Source organism: Rhinopithecus roxellana, chromosome 12 (assembly GCF_007565055.1).
Source record: "Rhinopithecus roxellana isolate Shanxi Qingling chromosome 12, ASM756505v1, whole genome shotgun sequence".
In the NCBI taxonomy this organism is placed as follows: domain Eukaryota; kingdom Metazoa; phylum Chordata; class Mammalia; order Primates; family Cercopithecidae; genus Rhinopithecus; species Rhinopithecus roxellana.
The window spans coordinates 124044863-124069078 of record NC_044560.1 but is presented as its reverse complement, the minus strand read 5'-3'; the positions used below and the strand labels follow the sequence as shown (position 1 = coordinate 124069078).

The window sequence follows — 24216 nt, the reverse complement described above, 5'->3', positions numbered from 1 at the left end:
CTTTTAAAAAAAAATAAGACATAAAAATATGTTTCTTAAAAGCAAACCTGTAGTTGTTTTTAAAAATCAGTAGTACAATTTAGCTTAAAAGTGTAAGTTGAGAAAGGGAAAGTTGGGTGTTTGGAGAAACCTAGTACAGTAATAAGTAACAGAACCAGGAAGAGGAGAAATAACCGATTCCAACTTCCCTGTTCCTGGTGATAACAATAGTTCTTTAATCCCCACAGCCAGTCTGTTAGCAGGCACCATCAGGGTTTATAGCACTGAAAATTTACTTGGTCTAATCATAAAGACCATGTCACGTGGACAGGGACTGAAAAGGAATAAGGAAAAACAATTGATGTCTTTGGGTTGCTATAACAGAATACCATAAACAGGTAGCTTATAAACAGCAGAAGTTTATTTTTCACAGCTCTCGAAGCTAGGAAGTTAGAGATCAAGGACCTGGCATATTTGGTATCTAGGGAGGGCCTGCTATCTTGGTTCATAGACAGCCATTTTCTCCGTGTGACTTCACAGGGCAGAAAGGAGCAAGGGAGCTCTCTGGAGGTTTCTTTTATAAGGTACTAATCCCATTCATGAAGGCTCTGCCATCATGACTTCATCAACTCCCAAAGGCTCCCCCTACTTACTATCATATTGGAGTTAGGATTTTAACATATGAATTTTGTGGGGAACACAAATACTCAGTCTACAGCAGTTAGAATATAGAATTCTGGATGAATTTTTCCTTTTATAATTTTTTTCTTATAACATTGTTTATGCAACAAATTTATACTTAAAAAAATGACACACTGTAAATGGTTATCTGTGAAGCAAACTAAACAACTTGGAAATTTAAAAAATAAAACCAGTACCTTTTCTCTGTAAGGACCAAAAGTAGTAGCAATTCCACAGTGTCTTGAAATGATACATAAATGGCCAGGTGCAGTGTGGCTCACGCCTGTAATCCCAGCACTTTGGGAGGCCAAGGCAGGTGGATCACCTGAGGTCAGGAGTTTGAGACCAGCCTGACCAACATGGTGAAACCCCATCTTTACTGAAAATACAAAAATTAGCTGGGCATGGTGGTGGGTGCCTGTAATCCCAGCTATTCAGGAAGCTGAGGGAGGAGAACTGCTTGAACCCCGGAGGTGAACGTTGCAGTGAGCCAAGATGATGCCATTGCATTCCAGCCTGGGTGACAGAGCAAGACTCCATCTCAAAAAAAAAAAAGAAAAAGAAATGACACATAAATATATATAAACAGGGATCAAAGACTAGCATGGTATATCTTCAGTCTATTTAAACTGGCCTGTCATCTAACAATTATTCATATTTGCTTTGGATAATTACCTCTTATTACACAGCCTATAAAATTGTGCCTTCCCTGTTCTATGCTTATCATGTCCTTTCAACTCCCTATACCAGCTAGCACAAAACTTAGTGTATAGTAGGTCCTTGGTATAGTATTTGTAGATTTTATTCCATTAAATTTATTCTTTCTTTTTTTTTTTTGAGATGGAGTCTTGCTCTGTCGCCAGGCTGGAGTGTAGTGGCACAATCTCGGCTCACTGCAACCTCAGCCTCCCGGGTTCAAGCAATTCTTCTGCCTCAGCCTCCCGAGTAGCTGGGACGACAGGCATGCGCCACCACGCCTGGCTAATTTTTTTTTTTTTTTTTTTTTTTTTTTTTTTGAGACGGAGTCTCGCTCTGTCGCCCAGGCTGGAGTGCAGTGGCCCAGTCTCGGCTCACTGCAACCTCCCCTCCCGGGTTCAAGAGATTCTCCTGCTTCAGCCTTCCGAATAGCTGGGACTACAGGTGCCTGCCACCACGCCTGGCTAATTTTTGTGTATATTTAGTAGAGACAGGGTTTCACCGTGTTGGCCAGGCTGGTCTCAAACTCCGGACCTCAGGTGATCCCAGCACTTTGGGAAGCCGAGGCAGGTGGGTTACAAGGTCAGGAGTTCAAGAGCAGCCTGGCCAATATGGTGAAAACCGTCTCTACTAAAAATTCAAAAATTAGCTGGGTGTGGTGGCAGGTGCCTATAATCCCAGCTACTTGGGAGGCTGAGGCAGGGAGAATCGCTTGAACCGAGATCGTACCACTGCACTCCAGCCTGGGAGACAGAGCGAGACTCCATAAAAAAAAAAAAATCCCATGTTAATAAAATGTTTAATTGAAATCTCATTGGTATGTGAGTTATTACTAAGCAAAAAGGAAGACATGCTATTTTAGTTGTTCAAAAGATTAGCATATGCCTCAGCTCTCTCCTTGTACTTTCCTTTTTTCTTTGTAATAGACTCTACTTAATTTTTTTGCCCCTAAGATTTTGCCTCAGTCAGGCACGGTGGCTCACACCTGTAATCCCAGCACTTTGGGGGGCCGAGGTGGGCGGATCACCTGAGGTTAGGAGTTCGAGACCAGCCTGGCCAACATCCTGAAACCCTGTCTCTACTGAAAATACAAAAATTAGCCAGGTGTAGTGGCAGGCACCTGTAATCCCAGCTACTTGGGAGGCTGAGGCAGGGAGAATTGCTTGAACCCGGGAGGCGGAGGTTGCAGTGAGCTGAGGTTGAGCCACTGTACTCCAGCCTGGGCGACAGAGCGAGATTCCGTTTAAAAAAACAAAATTGCCTCTTAAACACTTTTTTTTGGCTATTGTCTCTTACTGGAGAATAATTTTTTGTTTGTTTTTAAAAGTTATTTTATATTTTATAATGAACAGAGATGGGTTCTCACTATGTTTCCCAGGCTGGCCTTGATCTTCTGGGCTCAGGCAATCCTCCCACCTCAGCTTCCCAAAGTGTTGGGACTGCAGGTGCAAGCGAGTGTACTGGGCAATACTTTATTTTTTTAGAAGTTTTATATTTATAGAAAAATTGAGAACATGGTACAGAAGTTCGATACCCTACACTCAGTTTTTCATATTATTAACATCTTATATTAGTATGTTAGGTACATTTGTTACAATATTTGAACAAATATTGGTACATTATTATTAACTAAAGTCTATATTTAGACTTTCTTAGTTTTTACCTGATGAGGTTTTTTCGGTCCGTGATCCCATCCATGGTATCACGTTACATTTAGTTGTCATATCTCTTTAAGCTTCTCTTGACTCGGGCAGTTTCTCAGGATTTCCTTGTTTTTGATGAGTTTAACAGTTTTGAGGAGTACAGGTCAGGCATTTTACAGGATTTGTCACTATTGGAATTTGTCTTTCTCAGGATAATACAAGGTGTAGGTTAATGGGAGGAAGACCACAGAGATAAAGTGCCCCCTGCTTTTTTCTTGTGATGGAATCTTACTCTGTCGCCCAGGCTGGAGTGCAGTGGTATGATCTCGCCCCACTGCAACATCTGCCTCCCGGGTTCAACCAATTCTTCCACCTCAGCCTCCTGAGTAGCTGGGACTACAGGCCACCACACCTGGCTGATTTTTATATTTTTTGGTAGAGATGGGGTTTCCCCGTTGGCCAGGCTGGTCTTGAACTCCTGACCTCAAGTAATTCACCTGCCTCAGCCTCCCCAAGTGCTGGGATTACAGGCATGAGCCACTGCCCCTGGCCTAAAGTGCCTTTTTTTTTTTTTTTTTTTTTTTGAGACGGAGTTTTGCTCTTGTTGCCCAGGCTGGAGTACAATGGCACAATCTCAGCTCACCGCAACTTCTGCCTCCTGGGTTCAAGCGATTCTCCTGCCTCAGCCTCCCGAGTAGCTGGAATTACAGGCATGTGCCACCACGCCCAGCTAAGTTTTTGTATTTTTAGTAGAGACGGGGTTTCTCCATGTTGGTCAGGCTGATCTCGAACTCCCAACCTCAGGTGATCCGCCCGCCTCGGCCTCCCAAAGTGCTGCGATTACAGGCGTGAGCCACTGCACCTGGCCTAAAGTGCCATTTTAATCACATCATATCAAGTGTACATAGTAGTCTGGGTGCTATGGCTCACGCCTGCAATCCCAGCACTTTGGAAATCCGAGCACTTTGGAGGCCCAGTACTTGAAGCTAGGAGTTCAATACCAGACTGGACAATATAGAGAGAGTACTTCTCTACTGAAAAAAAAAAAAAAAAAAGCTGGGCATGGTGGCACCCTCCTGTAGTCCCAGCTACTTGGAGGCTGAGGTGGGTAGATTATTTGAGACCAGGAGGTTGAGGTTGCAGTGAGCTATGATTGTGCCACTGCACTCCAGCCTGGGCAACAGAGCAAGGCACTGTCTCTAAAAAACAAAAAAAGGAAAGAAGGAAGTGTACCTACTATCACCTTGACTATTGCGATTGGCTTGATGACCCGTCAGAAGTAGTGTTGGTCAGGTTTTCCCGTTGTAAAGTCACTTTCCTCCCTCTGCCTTTCTCCCTCAACCCAATACTATACACTTTGAAGAAATGTCATTACGTGCACCCCACACCTAAGGAGTGGGGGTTATGTGTTATGCTCACCCCTTCCCTTTTGTCCAACTCATACTACATTTCTCTTTCTAATATCAAAGTGCTTTTAAATAAAATCGTAAATCATGAGAAGCTGACACAGAATTTCTTTCTTTTACATGCTAAATTCAATCTGGAATCAAATCATATTGATTATTCCTTCAAAATACATCCAGAATACAATAACCTCTCACCACCTCCATTGCTACCATTCTGGTCCAAGTCACCATCTATCTCCTAAGTTATTGCAGCAGTTTTTGAACTGGTCTCCTTGCATCTCTGCCCTTGCCCCATACAGTTTATTCTCAATATAGCAATCAATGGTCCTTTTAAAACCTAAAATCATAGCCTCAGCCAGGTGCAGTGGCTCACGCCTGTAATCCCAGCACTTTGGGAGGCCGAGGCAGCCGGGTTGCCTGAGGTCAGGAGTTTGAGACCAGCCAGGCCTATATGGTGAAAATCCCTCCCTACCAAAAATACAAAAATTAGCTGGGCGTGGTGGCGGGGACCTGTATTCCCAGCTGCTCGGGAGGCTGAGGCACAAGAAATGCTTGAACCTGGGAGGTAGAGGTTGCAGTGAGCCTAGATGGTGCCACCGCACTCCAGCCTGGGCAACAGAGCAAGACTCCATCTCAAAAAAACAAAACAAACAAAAACCTAAAATTAGATTATGTCAGTCCTGTATATAAAATCTTCCAGGCCGGGGGTGGTGGCTCACGCCTGTAATCCCAGCACTTTGGGAGGCCGAGGCAGACAATATCACAAGGTCAGAAGTTCAAGACGAGCCTGGCCAACATTGGTGAAACCCTGTCTCTACTAAAAATACAAAAAATTAGCTGGGCGTAGTGGCGGGCGCCTGTAATCCCAGCTACTCGGGAGGCTGAGGCAGGGTTCATCGCTTGAACCTGCTAGTCATAGGTTGCAATGAGCTGAGATCACACCACTGCACTCCAGGCCTGGCGCCAGAGTGAGACTCCATCTCAAAAAAAATCGTCCAAAAGCGTCCCATGTAACTCAGGGCCTTTGCACTTCATGTGCCTAATGGCAATCATTGAGATGTATAACTTTTCTTTCCAGAAAGAACTTTTCAGTCAGCTGCAAAGACTGCAGTTGCCTGACAGCCTCCCGCTGTGGCCTTTGGAATCTGCCTTAGCTTTGGTGCTTGTTCTTTCTTGGAAGCCTCAGGCAATGACTAGGCACAGCAAGTATTCTAGGGCCCAGCCATTTCCGCCTAATGTGGGACTCCTCTAATGGATAATCTTTGCTCTGGAGCTCCTCTTTGCTCTGGAGCTCCTCACTGGGCTGGCCGGCAGTTTGTCGACATGCATGGCTGTCCGAGGCCCTTCCTGTTCTCACACTAGAGCTCAGGAACTGACCATCATTCCCCTTAAAATGTGTGCCCTAGATGCCAAGAATTTTTTCAGGAAAGCAGAGAATGATGCTCTATAGAGCATATATTTCTTTCTTTTTTTTTTTTTCTGGAGATGTAGTCTCACTCTGTTGCCTAGGCTGGAGTGTGGTGTTGTGATTTCGGCTCACTGCAAACTCTGCCTCCCAGATTCAAGCGATTCTCCTGCCTCAGCCTCCCTAGTAGTTGGGATTACAAGTGCCCACCCCTATGCCCAGCTAATTTTTGTATTTTTAGTAGAGACAGCATTTCACCATGTTGGGCAGGCTGGTCTTGAACTCCTGACTTCAAGTGATCCACCCGCTTTAGCCTCCCAAAGTGCTGGGATTACAGGCGTGAGCCAATGCACCTGGCCTTAGAGCACATATTTCTTTGCTAGTTTGATACATTTTTTAGAATAGTGTTTTCACTCTCTTAAAAGGGTAGATGCTTATTCTGACTAGGGCAGCCTACAAATACAGCTCAGACTTTAAGACATTTCCATATTGCTCAGGAAACTAACAAAAGTGGAGTGTTGAGCAAAGTAAGTGACATTTCAAATCCTGACTCTGCACTAACTAGCTGTGGGATCGTAACACATTTCATCTCTTGTTACATAGGGATAACATTTCTGTACTTTGGCTGTTAGGAGAATAATATCAGATACTGGTGGAGAAAGCACTAATACCACATTAGCTGTGGAAATAATTATAAATTATCAAAGGAATATTAATACAATATATACAGTCTTCCCTCTGTATCCATGGGGGATTGGTTCCAGGAACCCCAGGGATACCAAATTTGGCTCACAGATACTCAAGTCTTTTATATAAAATGCCGTAGTATTTGCATATAAACAGTGTACAGTCATCCTTATACTTTAAATCATCTTAAAACAAAAATTAGTTGGGCGTGGTGGCATGTGCCTGTAGTCTCAGTTTCTGGGGAGGCTGAAGTGAAGGATCACTTCAGCCAGAAGTTGAGTCTGTGGTGACAGAGCAAGACCCTGTCTCAAAAAAAAAAAAAAAATTAAAAATCATCTCTATTTATAATAACTAATTGTATAAACTAATTGTATAATACCTAGCACATTGTATAATACCTAATACAGTGTACATGCTATGTAAAAAGTGGTTATAAGTTTTTGTTTTTGTTTTTTTTTGAGACGGAGTTTCACTCTTGTCGCCCAGGCTGGAGTGCAATAGCGTGATCTTGGCTCACTGCAACCTCCACCTCCTGGATTCAAGCGATTCTCCTGCCTCAGCCTCCCTAGTAGCTGGAATTACAGGCATGTGGCACCACACGTGGCTGATTTTGTATTTTTAGTAGAGACGAGGTTTCTCCATGTTAGTCAGGCTGGTCTCGAATTCCCGACCTCAGGTGATCCGCCCACCTCAGCCTCCCAAAGTGCTAGGATTACAGGCATGAGCCACTGTGCCCGGTCAAAGTGGTTATGGTTTTAAATTAAATTATTTGAGAGATAGGGTCTCACTCTGTCACCCAGGCTGGAGTGCAGTGGTACAATCATAGCTCACTGCAGCCTCAAACTCCTGGGCTCAAGCAATCCTCCCACCTAAACCTTCCCCGTAGCTAGGGCTACAGGCCTGTACTACCACACCCCACTAATTCTTAAATTTTCTGTAGAAACAGGATGCTGCTATATTGCCCAGGCTGGTCTTGAAGTCTTGGTCTCAAGCGATCCTCCCATCTCGGCCTTGCAAAGTGTTGGGATTACAGGCAGGAGCTACCGTACCCAACATGTGTGTCTTATTTGTATTATTATTTTTGAGGCAGGGTCTTGATCTGTCACCCAGGCTGGAGTGCAGTGGCACAATCTCAGTTCACTGCAACCTCTGCCTCCCCAGTTCAAGCCATCCTCCCACCTCAGCCTCCCAAGTAGTAGGACTACAGGCACATGTCACCATGCCTGGTGAATTTTTTGTATTTTTTGTAGAGATGGGGTTTTGCCATGTTGCCCAGACTGGATTTGTATTATTTTTATTGTTGTTATTTTGTTTTTTTCCCCTCTGAATATTTCCATTTGTGGTTGGCTGAATCCGTGGATATGGAACCCACTGATAGAGGGCTGACTGTATATAAATACATAAAATATCAATACTATATATACTATCAATAGTTGTAGAGATAGGCATATATGGTTTATAAATTTAAGTCACATTCTTTTCTTCTATTCAATGGGAATTTAAAATTTTTATGTTACTTTGCTGGGAGCGGTGGCTCACTCCTGTAATCCCAGCAGTTTCAGAGGCCGAGGTGGGCAGATCACTTAAGGTCAGGAGTTCCAGATCAGCCTGGTGGCCAACATGGTGAAACCTGGTCTCTACTAAAAATACAAAAACTAGCCGGCCATGGTAGTGCTTGCCTGTAACCCCAGCTACTCAGGAGGCTGAGGCAGGAGAATTGCTTGAACCTGGAAGGCAGTGTGCAGTGAGTTGCAGTGAGCCAAGCTAGAAGGCAGTGTGCAGTGAGTTGCAGTGAGCCAAGCTAGAAGGCAGCGTGCAGTGAGTTGCAGTGAGCCAAGATAGTGCCACTGCACTCCAGCCTGGGCGACAGAGCAAGACCCCGTCTCAATCAATCAATAAATTAATAAATAAAAATTTGGGCCCAGCTTGGTGGCTCACACCTGTAATCCCAGCACTTTGGGAGGCCAAGGTGGGTGGATCACCTGATGTCAAGAGTTCAAGACCAGCCTAGCCAACGTGGTGAAACCCCGTCTCTACTAAAAAATACAAAAATTAGCCGGGCGTGGTGGTGGGTGGTAGACGCCTGTAATCTCAGCTGCTTGGAAGCCTAAGACAGGAGAATGGCTTGAAGTCGGGAAGGGGAGGTTGCGGTGAGCCGAGATCGCGCCATCGCACTCCAGCCTGGGCGACAGAGTGAGATTCCACCTCAATAAACAAACAAATAAATAAATAAATACTGTCACTAACACAGATGGCTTCCTAGGAAATAAACTGGAAGAAATCTAGAACTTGAGGATAAGTGATCAGAAAAAGGAAAAATTAAAATGTAAATTTTAGAATAAAAATTAAAAAGTAAGAAACTGGAAGAACTCTAAATTTGTCTTTTGCGCTTTCGGGTAAATAGTTTGGAAACTGTTCTTCACGTGTCCGCTTCCAGTAGCCGACCGATGACCGTCTTATAGAGCACTTCCGGCTTCATTTGCCACTCGCTCCTCCGTCTACCTACCTGGGCTTTCCATTGCGCTAGCGGAAAGCCTACCCCGCCCCGGAACTTAACCGTTGACGAAATGAAAGGTTTAAATCCTCGGAACCTTGATCCCGGAGCGCCGGTGGCGCCCGCAGTTCTCCAAGAAGACTTGGGATTGGTCGAGCGCGGAACCAGCGCGGGGCGCTGATTGGTTGGTACGCCAGTACGTAACGGCGACCGTGCGCGGCGCTCTAGCACCACCCCCGCTCCCTGACTGGCGGGGTTTCTGACCAGTCAGCAGGCGTGGCGCGGCCTTCGGTTTCGCGAGCCTGTGTTTGCCGCCTCGGTTCCCGCGACCCCAACGTCCCAGAGGCGGGGCCGGAGTTGGTGGTGGTGAGGCGGTGGCGCTCCCTGGAGCAGACTCCTGCTTCTACCCTACAAACAGACCTCAGCTCCGCGGAAGTTGCGGTAAGTGGAGCTTTGTGCTCCTGGTTCCCTCTTGAGGGGCGGCAGCGGGGCCCGGGGAAGGTTGGTGGGAACATTCAAAGCCCTGTAGTGGGTTCCGCCCTCCAGGAGCCTGGAGCCGATGACGAGAAGGGGAGCTAGTGGGAGAAATTAAGCATTCCATGAAATCCTTGGGTATCATCTGAGCTCAGATATGTGAAAGTCGATAACGTGCCATTTAAAGTTGTTTTTACGGTGGAAATTTCTTGAGACCTGAAACCTTGAATGCTCCCTCTTGCATTCCTCACAGTTTCTGGCTTACACTCTGCTACGTAGTAAAGGGATCAGTTAATGTTTGAAGTTCGTGGACTACTGAAAGTCAAGTGTAAGCCGCAAAGTGCGAGAATGCTATGCGTGTGAGTACAGAGACAGTATAGTACCATCACCAGGGTGTCTGGGAGAAGGTTTCACAGAGGAAGTGACATTCGAGTTGGATGGTGAGGGATGGCGGGAGTTTACCAGGGCATTCCAAGTTAAGGGGGGCAGCCTGTGCAGATACTGAAACCGGGGCACTGCAAGTAGTTCAGTTTGACTGGAATGTAGGATGAGTGGGTGGGGGTTAAGGTTGGAATAATAGAGTGGGGCTGGATTGTGAAGATCCTTTATTCTGTGTATAAAGAAGAACCAACAGCTTTTTAAAAACATTTATTTTTATTTTTGAGACGCAGTTTCACTCTTTGGCCCAGGCTGGAGTGAAGTGGCGTGATCTTGGCTCACAGTAACCTCCATCCCCCGGGTTCAAGCGATTCTCCTGCCTCAGCCTCCCTAGTAGCTGGATTACGGGCACACGCCACCACGCTCAGCAGTTTTTTGTATTTTTACTAGAGATGGAGTTTCACCATATTGGCCAGGCTGGTCTCGAACTCCTGACTTCAGGTGATCCACCCACCTCGGCCTCCCAAAATGTTGAGATTACAGGCGTGCGCCACCGCGCCTGACATGAGCCATTGACTTTTAAAGCAGGAGAATAATTTGATCAGATTTATATGGAAACACCCTTCTAGCAGCACTGTGGGGACTTTTCCGTAAGTACCATGAGAGTTGGTGAAGGTAGCAACTGAGTTGGTGGGTATGGAAAGATTATTTGTATGGAAGAATGGGTGAGGATGATTTGAAGGTTTCTATTGTATACGATGATGCCTTTATCTGAGAATATGTTTTGCTAGGTATAGATGTTGTGTGGTTTTAGTTTCATTAGCTTTAATTGCTTGTACAACACTGACAATGAAACTACCTTATGTATATTGTTTTAAAATGAGAAATCAACATCCATCTTTTCACCCCAATGAATAAAGGAAGAAGACACAAATAGCACATTTTAAGATACTTCTGTTTAATGAAGAAAAAATTGGCACTTTTTGTACTTCGTATAGTTACAGTTACCCACGTGAATACTGTTATCCATGACAACCAAGTACTAAGGAAGGGTTTTAGGATTTAAAGCCTGCATTCCATGGAAGCTACATTAAACCTTTTAAGTCCAGATATTTCTAAGAAGGACTTTTTAGTCAACTTTTTTTTTTTTGAGACCGAGTCTCGCTCTGTCGCCCAGGCTGGAGTGCAGTGGTGCAATCTCCACTCACTGCAAGCTCCGCCTTCTGGGTTCACGCCATTCTCCTGCCTCAGCCTCCCGAGTAGCTGGGACTACGGGTGCCCGCCACCATGCCTCGCTAATTTTTTGTATTTTTAGTAGAGACGGGGTTTCACCATGTTAGCCAGGTTGGTATCAATCTCCTGACCTCGTGATCCGCCTGCTTCGGCCTCCCAAAGTGTTGGGATTACAGGCATGAGCCACCGTGCCCGGCCTAGTCAACTTTATTAAGAACACATTTTTCTCTGCCTTGAACAAGGTATAAGAGCACTTTCAATAGGATTTTCAGCCTCTGACTTTATCTAAAAAGTGTCTTCTAAATAATCTCTGCACCTGGATTAATTATCCTTTTCTCCTTTATCTTGCTTCACACAGAGTGAGACAGAGTCTCACTCTCTTGCCGAGGTTGGAGTGCAGTGGGACAATCTCGGCTCACTGCAACCTCTGCCTCCCAGGTTCAGACGATTCTCCTGCCCCAGCCTCCTGGCTAGCTGGGATTACAGGTGTGCACTACCATGCCTGGCTAATTTTTGTGTTTTTAGTAGAGAAGGGGTTTCACCATGTTGGCCAGGCTAGTCTCGAACTCCTGACCTCAGGTGATCCACCTGCCTCGGCCTCCCAGAGTGCTGGGATTACAGGAATGAGCCACCACACCTGGCCTTAGACAGTTTCTTTTTCCTAGAATTAATACAGAATGTGCAGGACCTAAAGAACTCTTAAGATTTGAAAGAATATAGGACATACTAAACTCTAAAGAAAGGACTATGAGGTCGGTATTTTGCTTCAATAATACTTAGATGGAACTATCCAGTGGGCAGTTAGAAATATGGATTTGAAACATCCAGTCATGGCGGCTCATGCCTATAATCCCAGCACTTTTCGAGGCTAAGGCAGATGGATTGCTTTAGTCCAAGAGTTCAAGACCAGCCTGGGCAATGTGACAAAACCCCGTCTCTACAAAAAATACAAAAAAATTAGCCAGGTGCGGTGGTGAATGCCTGTGGTCCCAGCTATTCGTGGGGCTGAGGTGGCAGGATCACTTGAGCTCAGGTGGTGGAGGTTGCAGTGAGCTGAGATTGCACCACTGTACTACTTCAGCCTGGGCTACAGAGTGAGACCCTGTCTCAAAAGAAAAAAGAAAAAAAGAAAATGGATTTGAAACTCAGAAGAGAGGTGGAGCTAAAGATTTGCTATAGATAGGTGAGTGTAGAAGCAATAGGAGTGGAGGAGTACCCAGAGAGAGCATCTGGAGTTAAAAAAAAGAATACTGGGCTGGGTGCAGTGGTTCACGCCTATAATCCCAGCACTTTGGGAGGCCGAAGTGGGCAGATCATGAGGTCAAGAAATCAGGACCATCCCGGCCAACATGGTGAAACCCCATCTCTACTAAAAATAAAAAATTAGCTGGGCGTGGTGGCGCGCACCTGTAGTCCCAGCTACTCAGAAGGCTGAGGCAGGAGAATCACTTGAATTCAGGAGACGGAGGTTGCAGTGAGCTGAGATTGCGCTGCTGCATTCCAGCCTAATGACAGAACGAGACTGCGTCTCAAAAAAAAAGAAAAAAAGTACACTGATTTTTTAGTGACACAAGTCAGTTTGTGGGAATGCAGTACTTTTTTTTTTCCACTGAAGATTCTTTAATGACTTCATTGTAGGCCCAATAAATATCTAACCCAAATCATTCTTTTCTGCTGCTTCATGGTTTTATGAGGATTCTAAGGCTTTTGATCAAAATCTCATACATTTAATACTACCTGCCCTACCAAGCTCACTGAGTTGATACCAAGGTTTTGGGGCAGAATCTAAGCTTTCCTTAAGGGATAGATATATTGGTAGATTTTGCTGCCTAGAATAAATATTAACAGTAATTTATTGGCAGGATGACTGTAACATATGAAAATGATTGGCAGAATCTACAAGCATTTAATCTTATTAATCTATAATCACACTTCATATAAGAAGTAATCTAATTTTGCCTGTAATTTTAATATGTGGTTAAATCATATTTTTCTTCTTTGTTTTTATCATTCATTAGTAATATTCTCTTTAATTCTTTAGGATACTGAGGATTTGAAATTAAAGAAATCATTCACCAGACATCATGGAGCCTATATATCCTCTTGCATGGCCCCAGATGAATACCAGGTATAGAAGTATTTTTACAAATATTTGTCTTACAGCTGTTCACATAACTTGGGAAGGTAGGTTGGAAGAGAAAAAATAACATAATCTTTAGGATCAGGAAATTCTGGGTTCATATCCCAGTTCTACCACTTGTTAGGTGGGTTACCTTGATCAAGTTAATTAACTTGAGTATATTGGGATATATGACATATTTTTATAAGGCATGCAATGTGTAATAATCATATATGGGAAATAGGGTATCCATCCCCTTAAGCATTTATCTTTTGTGTTACACACAATCCAACTGTACACTTAATTATTTATTTTTTATTTTTTATTTTTTATTTTTTGGAGACAGAGTCTCACTTTGTCTCAGTTCCTCATCTGTAAAATGAGGATGGTAATCTCTGTCTCACAGAAGATTATTGTGAAGAGTTATATAAGATTACTAAACTAAAGGGTCTAGTACGTAATAAGCACTCAGTAAATACTAGTTCCGTCCCCTCCTTCAGTTATTTTCATAACACAGATCTTTATTGACAGGAAATAGTACCTGAACTTAAGAGGCTAAAAATTACCTCGGTGTTTGTTTACTTTCTAGACAACTAGGAAAGGGGTTGGGTTCTTTCCCTCTTAAAAATACTATTCCTTGTTGGGAATAATTTCACATTAGATATACCAAGTTTCCTCAGATGTTCCTAAGCCTTTGTCATGTGAAGTAGGAGCTTGCCACCTGTCTCCCAATTTTCTCTGTCCCTAGTTACTATGGGGACTGGGCAAATCAGCTTGTATTGTTTGGCTCTTTGGATCATTTATTGCTCTTTTTTCCCCTAGGGAACAACAATTAATGCTGACATGTGCATTTTTTTTTCTTCCAAACTAGAATTACATTCATGGGTCCCCTTTATTCTCTGTAATGTCTTTCTTTGTGCCAGATGTTCTTGATGAACATAATGGGAAACATGACCCAAGGAGGCTATCATATTCCTTTTGCTTTAATTTTGGCCCTTGTGTTCTACCCCCCTGCCATCTCTTATTTGAAAATTGGTCGGCGTGGTGGCTCAAGCCTGTAATCCCAACACTTTGGGAGGCCGAGATGGGCGGATCACGAGGTCAGGAGATCGAGACCATCCTAGCTAACCCGGTGAAACCCCGTCTCTACTAAAAAAAATACAAAAAATTAGCCGGGCATGGTGGCAGGCACCTGTACTCCCAGCTACTCGGGAGGCTGAGGCAGGAGAATGGTGTGAACCCGGGAGGCGGAGCTTGCAGTGAGCCGAGATGGCGCCACTGCACTCCAGCCTGGGCGACAGAGCGAGACTCTGTCTCAAAAAAAAAAAAGAAAAAAAAAAGAAATGTGTCAGTGAGCCAGGTGGTTCATGCCTGTAATCCCAGCACTTTGGGAGGCTGAGGTGGGCAGATCGCTTGAGGTCAGGAGTTCAAAATCAACCTGGGCAACATGGGAAACCCCATGTAGACAGAAAAATTTTCACAAATTCTATTCTTAGAAGGGTACAGTTGTGTAACAAGTTCAGTATATTTTGTTTCTAATTTTAAAAATTTAAATTTTTGTGGGTACGTGGTATATATATTTATGGGGTATATGACATATTTTTATAAGGCATGCAGTGTGTAACAATCACATATGGGAAATAGGGTATCCATCCCCTTAAGCATTTATCTTTTGTGTTACACACAATCCAACTGTACACTTAGTTATTATTTTTTTGTTTTTTATTTTTTATTTTTTGGAGACAGAGTCTCACTTTGTCTCCCATAATGGTTTCGCCCTGTTGGCCAGGCTGGTCTCGAACTCCTGGCCTCAAGTGATCCACCCGCCTTGGCCTCCCAAAGTGCTGACATTATAGGTGTGAGCAACCGGGCCCGGCCCCATTAGTGGTCTTTTTCTTATTGTGGTTTTCGTGTATCATTCACTCATGTAAAATGAAAAGTTTTTTATGGTACCCTATATGATTTAATATTGAAACCTTGCTTTACACTGCCCCTGACATCTTTGTTGAGGAATTATTTATAATTACGTCCTTTTGATGCTTCAGTAATTAAACTTGTGCAGTATTTTGTTATTCCAAAATACCAAATTTGGAAACACTGGAAAATAATTAAGAATCTATTAAGGTTTTTTGCTTTTCATAACTATTGGGTATTGTCTAGCAATTATCTGAAATTAGTTCAGAAAGACAGATTTTAGTCCAGGAGCCATGGCTCATGCCTATAATCCCAGTGTTTTGGGAGGCCAAGGTGGGAAGATTGCTTGAAACCATGAGTTCAAGACCAGTCTGGGGAACATAGTGGGACCCTGTGTCTACAAAAAATACAAAAGTAAACCTCACGTGGTGGTGCACATTTGTGGTCCTAGCTGCTTGAAAGGCTCCCTTGAGCCCAGGAGTTTAAGACTGCAGTGAGCTATGATTGTGCCCCTGCACTCCAGCTTGGGCAGCAGAGCAAGGCCCTGCTCTTTAAAAAAATAAAGAAAAGAAAAGAAAAGAAAAGATTTTAGTTTAAATTTAAATGTAAATTTATGATTTATACTCATTTTTCTGTTACTTAAAAGGGACTTTATAGGATTGTCTTGTTCTTTTTTAAAAGCTTGTGTATATATAAATTTACATATGCATAGATAAAAAGGACAAATAAGCCAAATTTTGAGTGTCTATTCTCCTGGTAGTAGAGTTACAAGTGAGTTTTCTTTTTTAAAAAATATATTTTGGGCTGGGCGCGGTGGCTCACGCCTGTAATCCCAGCACTTTGGGAGGCTGAAGCGGTGGATCATGAGGTCAGGAGTTTGAGACCAGCTTGGCCAACATGGTGAAACCCCGTCTCTACTAAAGATACAAAAAATTACCTGCATGTGTTAGCGCACCCCTGTAATCCTAGTTACTCGGGAGGCTGAGGTGGGAGGATCACTTGAACCCAGAGGCAGAGGTTGCAGTAAGCTGAGATCACGCCATTGTACTCCAGCCTGGGCAACAGGGTGAGATTCTGTCTGAAAAAAAAAAAAGGCTGGGCGTGGTGGCTCACGCCTGTAATCCCAGCACTTTGGGAGGGTGAAGTGGGCAGATCATGAGGTCAGGAGATCGAGACCATCCTGACTAACACGGTGAAACCCTGTCTCTACTAAAAATACAAAAAATTAGCCAGGCATGATGATGTGCGCTTGTAGTCCCAGCTACTTGGGAGGCTGAGGCTAGAGAATCGCTTCAACCTTGGAGGTGGAGGTTGCAGTAAGCCGAGATTGCGCCACAACACTCCAGCATGGGTGACAGAGCGAGAATCTGTTTCAAAAAAAAAAAGAGTATTTTTTGGCCGGGCACAGTGGCTAATGCCTATAATCCTAGCACTTTGGGAGGCCGAGGCAGGTGGATGACTTGAGGTCAGGAGTTCGAGACCAGCTTGGCCCACATGGCGAAACCCCGTCTCTACTAAAAATACAAAAATTAGCTGGGTGTGGTGGCGCATACCTGTAATCCCAGGTACTCAGGAAGCTAAGGCAGGGGAATTGCTTGAACCCGGGAGGCAGAGGTTGCAGTGAGCTGAGATCATGCCACTGTACTCCAGCCTGGGTGATGGAGTGAGACTGCGTCTCAAAAAATATATATATATGTTATATATATTATATATATATATATATTATATATATATATATATTATATATATATATATTATATATATATATATAAACTCTTTGCAGATTACAAAAGTAATCTGAAAATACCATCACCTTAAAGATAGTTAATTGTTTCCTACCAAATGTCTACCAAGTTTGCTATTCCTTGTGCTTTAATTTTAAATTGTTTTTTTGAAAGGTTTCCTTCAAGCAGGATGGTACCTTTCCACTTTCCTCCATCAAAATGTGCACTTTGGAACCCAACACCAACTGGAGATTTCATCTACTTACATCTCAGTTACTACAGGTATAACATGTTTCTTTTTTTCAAATCAAACCAGTATAAACAAGAGTAATACAAAGATGTGTAAGGCAAAGTTGATTACTATGACCAATTATTAATTTTTCTTTACTTTTCTTTTAGAAGCTCCCTTCAGGCAAAATCTTCCTTCTGCTGCTTCTTAACATCTGTTCCTTGTACTTTTGAGAGATAATCTTAATTTCCCAGTTTTCTGCAAATTCTGCATATTGTAGGAATTCAAAAGAGGTGAAATATAATAAAAATTGAAAGTGTCTTTTATCGTATCAGCATGGTGTCCTTGTAGAACATTGAGAAGCTTGAACTGATTTTTGAGTGGATCAGATTAGAAGGAGTATAAAATCTTGTGGTTACCTCCAGGACCTTGACAGAAAGACAAGAAAGAAGTTTAGGTGTAAAGTAATAGAAAATAGATCTATTGAGGTTTTGTACCTAAGAGTTACTTGTTAAAAGTAGTATTCTAAGAAAGATAGATTGTGGTGGGGAGAGCCTTGAGTCAGCCTAGCTTCAAGATGCGTTTCTGTAATCACACAGGTGTATACTGTCATGGTTTAAGGTTCTGTAACTGGGCTGGGCGCAGTGGCTCACACCTGTAACCCCAGCACTTATGGGAGGTTGAGGCAGGAGGATTGCTTGAAGTCAGGAGTTTGAAACCAGCCTGGGCAACAAAGTGAGACTTTGTCTCAATAAAAAATTAAAATAAAAAGTAAAAAAAAAAATAAGGAAAAAAAAAGTGCAGTAACTGGAGGAAGACTGCCTAGGGAATCAAATCCTGATTCTACTGCTTATTTATGTGACCTTAGTAAAGTAGCCAAGGATCAGGTTCCTTTTTTATAAAATGACTATAATAATACCAGTTTCACAGTTCTCTTCTAGGGGTTAAATAAGACTCTGTAAAGCAATTGTCACAGTGCCTGGAATAGAAAGTATTTCATAAATGGCATCTATTATATATTATAAGGACTTAGAGCAATGTAGCAGTATTCAGATCAAGAGGAAAGAATGAAACAAGGTGTTTTGAAGAAATAGTTTGTAGTATTTGATGATTGACTGACGAGAGGAACGAAGGAAAGATACAAGTCAGAAAGTATTCAGGTTCAACACTAGTTGGCAGAGAAGGGTGGTACCATTGACAAAAATAGGGAGAGTCTTATGGAAGTTCAACTAAATAATGGTTAGTCCTGTTTTTATTTTTTTTATTGTTATCATTCTGTACATTTTGAGTAGTTTCCTTTGTTTTTCTTTTTTTTTTTTTTTTTTGAGACAGAGTCTCGCTCTGCCCCCAGGCTGGGGTGCAGTGGCCGGATCTCAGCTCACTGCAAGCTCCGCCTCCCGGGTTCACGCCATTCTCCTGCCTCAGCCTCCCGAGTAGCTGGGACTACAGGCGCCCGCCACCTCGCCCGGCTAGTTTTTTGTATTTTTAGTAGAGACGGGGTTTCACCGTGTTAGCCAGGATGGTTTCGATCTCGTGACCTCATGATCCGCCCGTCTCGGCCTCCCAAAGTGCTGGGATTACAGGCTTGAGCCACCGCGCCCGGCCTGTTTTTCAAGTCTACTTATTTTCTCTTTAGCTGTGCTTAGCTGCCATCTAACCTGTTCATTTAGGTTTGGTTGGTTTTTTTTGTTTGTTTTTGTTTTTGTTTTTGAGATGGAGTTTTGCTCTTGTTGTCCAGGCTGGAGTGCAATGGCATGATGTCAGCTCACTGCAACCTCCGCCTCCCAGGTACAAGCAATTCTCCTGTCTCAGCCTCCCGAGTAGCTTGAATTACAGGCATGTGCCACCATGCCTGGCTAATTTTTTTGTATTTAGTAGAGATGGGATTTCACCATGTTAATCAGGCTGGTCACGAACTCCTGACCTCAGGTGATACCTGCCTCGGCCTCCCAAAGTGCTGGGGTTACAGGTGTGTGCCACCGTGCCCGGCCCTCATTTAGGTTTTTTAAATGTGGCAGTGTACTATATATATGAAAGGATACTTATAGTATATATGCATAGTTAATAGAATAAAAATACACATTTGTGTACCTATCCCCAGTTAATTATATAACTCATTGAATTTTTGCAAATTATATTTTTTATTTCTTTAAGTTCCATATGGCTTTTTTACTCAAATTTGCCTGGTCTGTTTTCATAGTATCTTATTCCTGGCTCATATTTTGGTTTTCCTTTTACATTTTTTAAAACATTTAAATCATACTATATTTTGTATTCAATACAGTAGTTTCCCCCCTTTATATATGGTTTCACTTTCCGTGGTTTCAGTTACCCACAGTATAGTACAATAAGGTATTTTGAGAGACAGACTATATTCACACAACTTTTATTACAGTATACTGTTAAAATTATTCTATTGTATTATTATTGTTAATCACTTACTGTGCCTAATTTATAATTTAAACTTTATCATAGATATGTATGTATAGGAAAAAACATAGTATATATAGGATTTGTTACTATCTGCGGTTTCAGACATCCACTGGGGGTCTGGAACATGTCTCTCAGAGATAAGGGGGCACCACTGTAATGCTAATTATATCTGAAGCCCATACACAGTATGTAAAGAAATAGATGTGATTGTTTCAACTTACAAAAACAGGAGACCTACCTGCTGAGGTTCATCAAGTTAACAAAATGCCTGGAGAACAACTGTAGTTTCAGTGTCTGTTTATTGCCATTCTAGTTTCCAGGTGACCCTCCCTATCCCCTGCCTTTGACCCTGGGATTTCCTGACAATGATCTTTCTGTACATTTTTTAAGATGTGTGTTATAATTTAGACAGCATTTTGTGGCAGGAGGTTTTTTTAAGATATGAGGTCTACCATATTCATAAAAGACTTGTTGTTTTTCAGAAATCCAAAGCTTGTAGTGACTAAAAAGACCATCCGACTTGCTTATCGTCATGCTAAGCAGAATAAAGAAAATTCATCATGCTTTTTACTTGGTTCTCTGACAGTAGATGAAGGTAATACACTTTTAAAAATTGACCAGTGCTCATGTCTGAAATCCCCGCACGTTGGGAGGCTGGAGTGGGAGGATTGCTTAAACCTGGGAGTTTAAGACCAGCTTGCATAACATAGTGAGACCCCATCAGTACAAGAAAACCTTTTTAAAAATTACTTGTATGACTGCAATAGAATTTATTGATTCGGTCAACTATTGTATTTGCTTTGTGCTAATTTTCTTTGCTGTGTACCAAGGATATGAAGATGAGTAAAACCATCAATTACAGACTTCACTATCTGGTCAGATGGATGAATATATATAAGCAAGTAAGAGTTTAGTATACTCTTATAAGAGTTTAGTTTACTATACGATTTTAGTTTAGTATTTAAGAGTTTAGTGTACTATTGGTATGAACAAAGTGCTTTGCTATAATGTAGTCTTGCTGGGTTGATTTTACGTTTTTAATCAGTATGCTATATAATAGCTGTTATTTTTGTTCTACAGATGAAGAAGGTGTGACATTGACAGTAGATCGCTTTGATCCTGGTCGAGAAGTACCTGAATGTCTAGAAATAACCCCTACTGCTTCTCTTCCTGGGGACTTTTTGATTCCATGCAAAGTTCATGTTCAAGAACTTTGTTCAAGAGAAATGATAGTTCACGGTGTAGATGACTTCAGTTCAGCTTTAAAGGTGCGATTCATTGACAACTTGATAGTTAATTCAACACAAGAATCAAACTATGTTTAGTATGCTGTATTTTAGTAAAACCATATTTGAGAATTATTCACAATAATTTGATTGAATTATTGTGAACCTAAAATCCAACTAAATGTGTTTCTGAGGGCAAAAATTCTAGGTAAGCCTTTCAGAAGAAGCAGTGTAACCAAGATAAGAAAGTTCAAGATGTACTTAGGGTAGTGTTCAGGGTATACATTTTTGCTGAATTTGTGGGCAGTCAGACTGGAGTATTAATTTGGTCAGATTATAGAGAGGCTTGCCTGGGCATAGTGGCTTGTGTCTGTAATCCCAACACTTTGGGAGGCTGAGGCAGGTGGATTGCTTGAGCCTGGCACTCCAGCCTTGGTGGGAGCAAGATCCTTTCTCAAGAAAAAAGAGCCTTGTCTGCCAGCCTTAGGAATTTGAACTTTGTCCATATGGGCCATGTAGTAATTGAAGGTTCTTGAGAAAAGGAAACACTGTCAAATCAGAAATAAGTTAATCTGATAGGGTAGGCTGACTGAAGTTATAGAGAGCAGCCATTGTAGTAGTTGGGCTGGTGTGTATTACAGAGGGATGTATTAACCTATAGTACAATGATAGCAGTGAAACTAGGAAGGACACAGTGGGCATGGGCAAATACAGAGGGAGAACTAACTTGACAGTTTGTGGTAGCAAGAAAGGAATCAAAGAGGAATGGACTTTAGATTCTTTGAGACTCAATCAGAATTATTTTATGAGGCCAGGCATGGTGACTCACGCCTGTAATCCCAGCACTTTGGGAGGCTGAGGCGGGCTGATCAAGAGGAGTTCAAGACCAACCTGGCCAACGTGGTAAAACCCTGTCTCTACTAAAAATACAAAAAATTAACTGGGTGTGGTGGCACATACCTGTAATCCCAGCTACTTGGGAGGCTGAGGCAGGAGAATCACTTGAACTGGGAGGTGGAGTTTGTGGTGAGCTGAGATTGCACCACTGCACTCCAACCTGGCAAAAAACCGAGACTCCTTCTCAAAAAAAAAAAAAAAAAGACTTATTTTATGTCCATTTTTTTCCATGTAGTAAGTATTTATTGGGGGTGACTTCCCAATATGACTGAAGTGCTGCTAGGATATTTGCATTGGAAATGTGTAGTGGAGCTTGGGACAGTGAATCTTACTTGCTTTGATATAATTATTCACATAATCTTTTGGTCACATGGAAGAAATGAGAACTGAAATGTAAGTCAGAAATCATTTAATTTTATTAGTGCAAGATATTATATATGTATATGTATCAGTATAAAATAAACTTTGCACGTTTCGAAGTTGTAAAATAATTATTTAATATTGATTTCTCAGGCTCTACAGTGCCATATATGTAGCAAAGATTCCTTGGACTGTGGTAAGCTGCTTTCCCTAAGAGCTCATATCACTTCCAGGGAGACTTTGGACAGTGTGGAATTTGACTTGCATTGGGCAGCAGTAACTCTAGCAAATAACTTTAAATGCACACCTGTGAAGCCCATCCCCATTATTCCAACAGCTCTGGCAAGAAACTTGAGCAGTAATCTGAATATTTCTCAAGTTCAAGGGACTTATAAATATGGGTAAGTAAAAGATACATTAATCTAAACATTAGTTGCATTAGTATATTTTCAGAATGTCCATGTAATATGAAAGAATTGTGCAGTCAGTTTACATGCCAGAGATATGGTGGCTTGGTTAATGACAAGGGAAAGTAAAAAACGAAGTGCTTTATTTTTGTTGAATATAAAGTTTTCTTTTAAGTTGTGCCACCACCTACAAAAAATTGGTGATAGGGCCCGGCGCGGTAGCTCACACCTGTACTTGGGGAGGCCCAGGTGGGCGGATCACCTGAGGTCAGGAGTTCAAGGTCAGTCTGGCCAACATGGTGGAACCCTGTCTGTACTAAAAATATAAAAATTAACTGAGCGTGGTGGTGCATGCCTGTAGTCCCAGCTACTCGGGAGGTTGAGGAGGGAGGATCATTTGAACCTGGGAGGTGGAGGTTGCAGTGGGCTGAGATCGCACCACTGCACTCCAGCCTGGGCAGCAGAGACTCCATTTCAAAAAAAAAGACAAAACTGAGTGGCCATAAAGTATAATGTCTGGACAACTCAGTTCTTTTTTTGAGATGGTGTCTTGTTCTGTCACCCAGACTGGCGTGCAGTGGTGGGGTCTTGGCTCACTTCCACCTCCAGCCTCCCGAGTAGCTGTGATTACAGGTGCACGCCACTACACTGGCTAAATTTTGTATTTTTGGTAGAAATAAGGTTTCACCATGTTGGCCAGGCTGGACTTGAACTCCAGACCTCAGGTGATCCTCCTGCCTCAGCCTCCCAAAGTGCTGAGATTACAGGGGTGAGCCACCATGCCCAGTCCCAGAGACCTCAGTTCTAAAAAAAAAAAAAGGTGGTGTTAAATATATTAAAATTGGAGGCCAAGGTGGGCAGATCACGAGGTCAGGAGTTCTAGACTAGCCTGACCAACATGGTGAAACTCCATCTCTACTAAAAATACCAAAAAAAAAAAAGAAAAAAAAAGTAGCTGGGTGTGGTGGTGCATGCCTGTGTAATCCCAGCTACTCAGGAGACTGAGACAGGAGAATCGCTTGAACCTGGAAGGCGGAGGTTGCAGTGAGCTGAGATCACACCATTGCATTCCAGTGTGGGCGGCAGAGTGAGACTCCATTTCAAACAAAAAAGAACGAACAAACAAAAAATTGGTTGATAATTTATTATTTGAAAATGTAAGGAGAAATTATGTTCTATATTATATATTCTGTATTATTGTTCGTGTTTTATTTAGGTTTTAGGCCATTTTTTTCTTAACTATAACCTAATTATGAACCCAAGGGAGGCTAGATAATTTATTTATAGTATGTAGTTTTAACTGTGAATAATGAGCATTGCAGATAGAGAAAGGAGATAATTAAATAAAAAGTTACAGTACTCTTGCTTACCAAATTGCCAACTACTTGAGGGTGGAGTTTCCTTACAGAGCTGGAGTAGAATCCTCTCCAGCTTCCTATCTCCACTCTTAATTTCTTAGGAAATATAAGCCAAAATGCATGCTTTCTAATCCTCAGCGGGGCTACTTCCTTGAATCTTCATCTATTTATCTATTATCTACAAAACTAGGTTAGACAATATAAGCACTCTCTACTTTTTAAAGTTTGACCAGAGACTGCTCCAAATATTACACTTCTGGCTTCCTTTCCCAGTGACTCCACCCTAGTTCCTGTTAGGGCTTTCAATCTAAAAATGTTTGCCAAAGTACACTCAATTCCAAGTCTTATTCTCTAAAAATACCTCTTCAGAACCAGATTCTAACCAGAGCTGTGCTTTCTGGTGGCCCAAAGGAAAAATTGTTGGTATATTCCAAAATCGTGGAGTGGTCAAAAGTGAGCAAAGCTTGTTTGAA

The 24216-nt window shown here is 42.4% G+C and overlaps 1 protein-coding gene across 1 annotated transcript in view; it reads left to right on the top strand.

The window, feature by feature from the left end:
* Positions 1-9310: 9310 nt before the first annotated feature.
* Positions 9311-24216, top strand: part of STIL (STIL centriolar assembly protein) — a 63560-nt gene continuing 48654 nt past the window's right edge. Inside the window, exons 1-6 of the mRNA XM_010356874.2 lie at positions 9311-9432; positions 13118-13204; positions 17008-17115; positions 19978-20090; positions 20576-20763; positions 22132-22379. Coding sequence (XP_010355176.1) covers positions 13161-13204; positions 17008-17115; positions 19978-20090; positions 20576-20763; positions 22132-22379 — 701 coding nt within the window. The 5' untranslated portion in view covers positions 9311-9432; positions 13118-13160. The remainder of the gene's footprint in view (positions 9433-13117; positions 13205-17007; positions 17116-19977; positions 20091-20575; positions 20764-22131; positions 22380-24216) is intronic.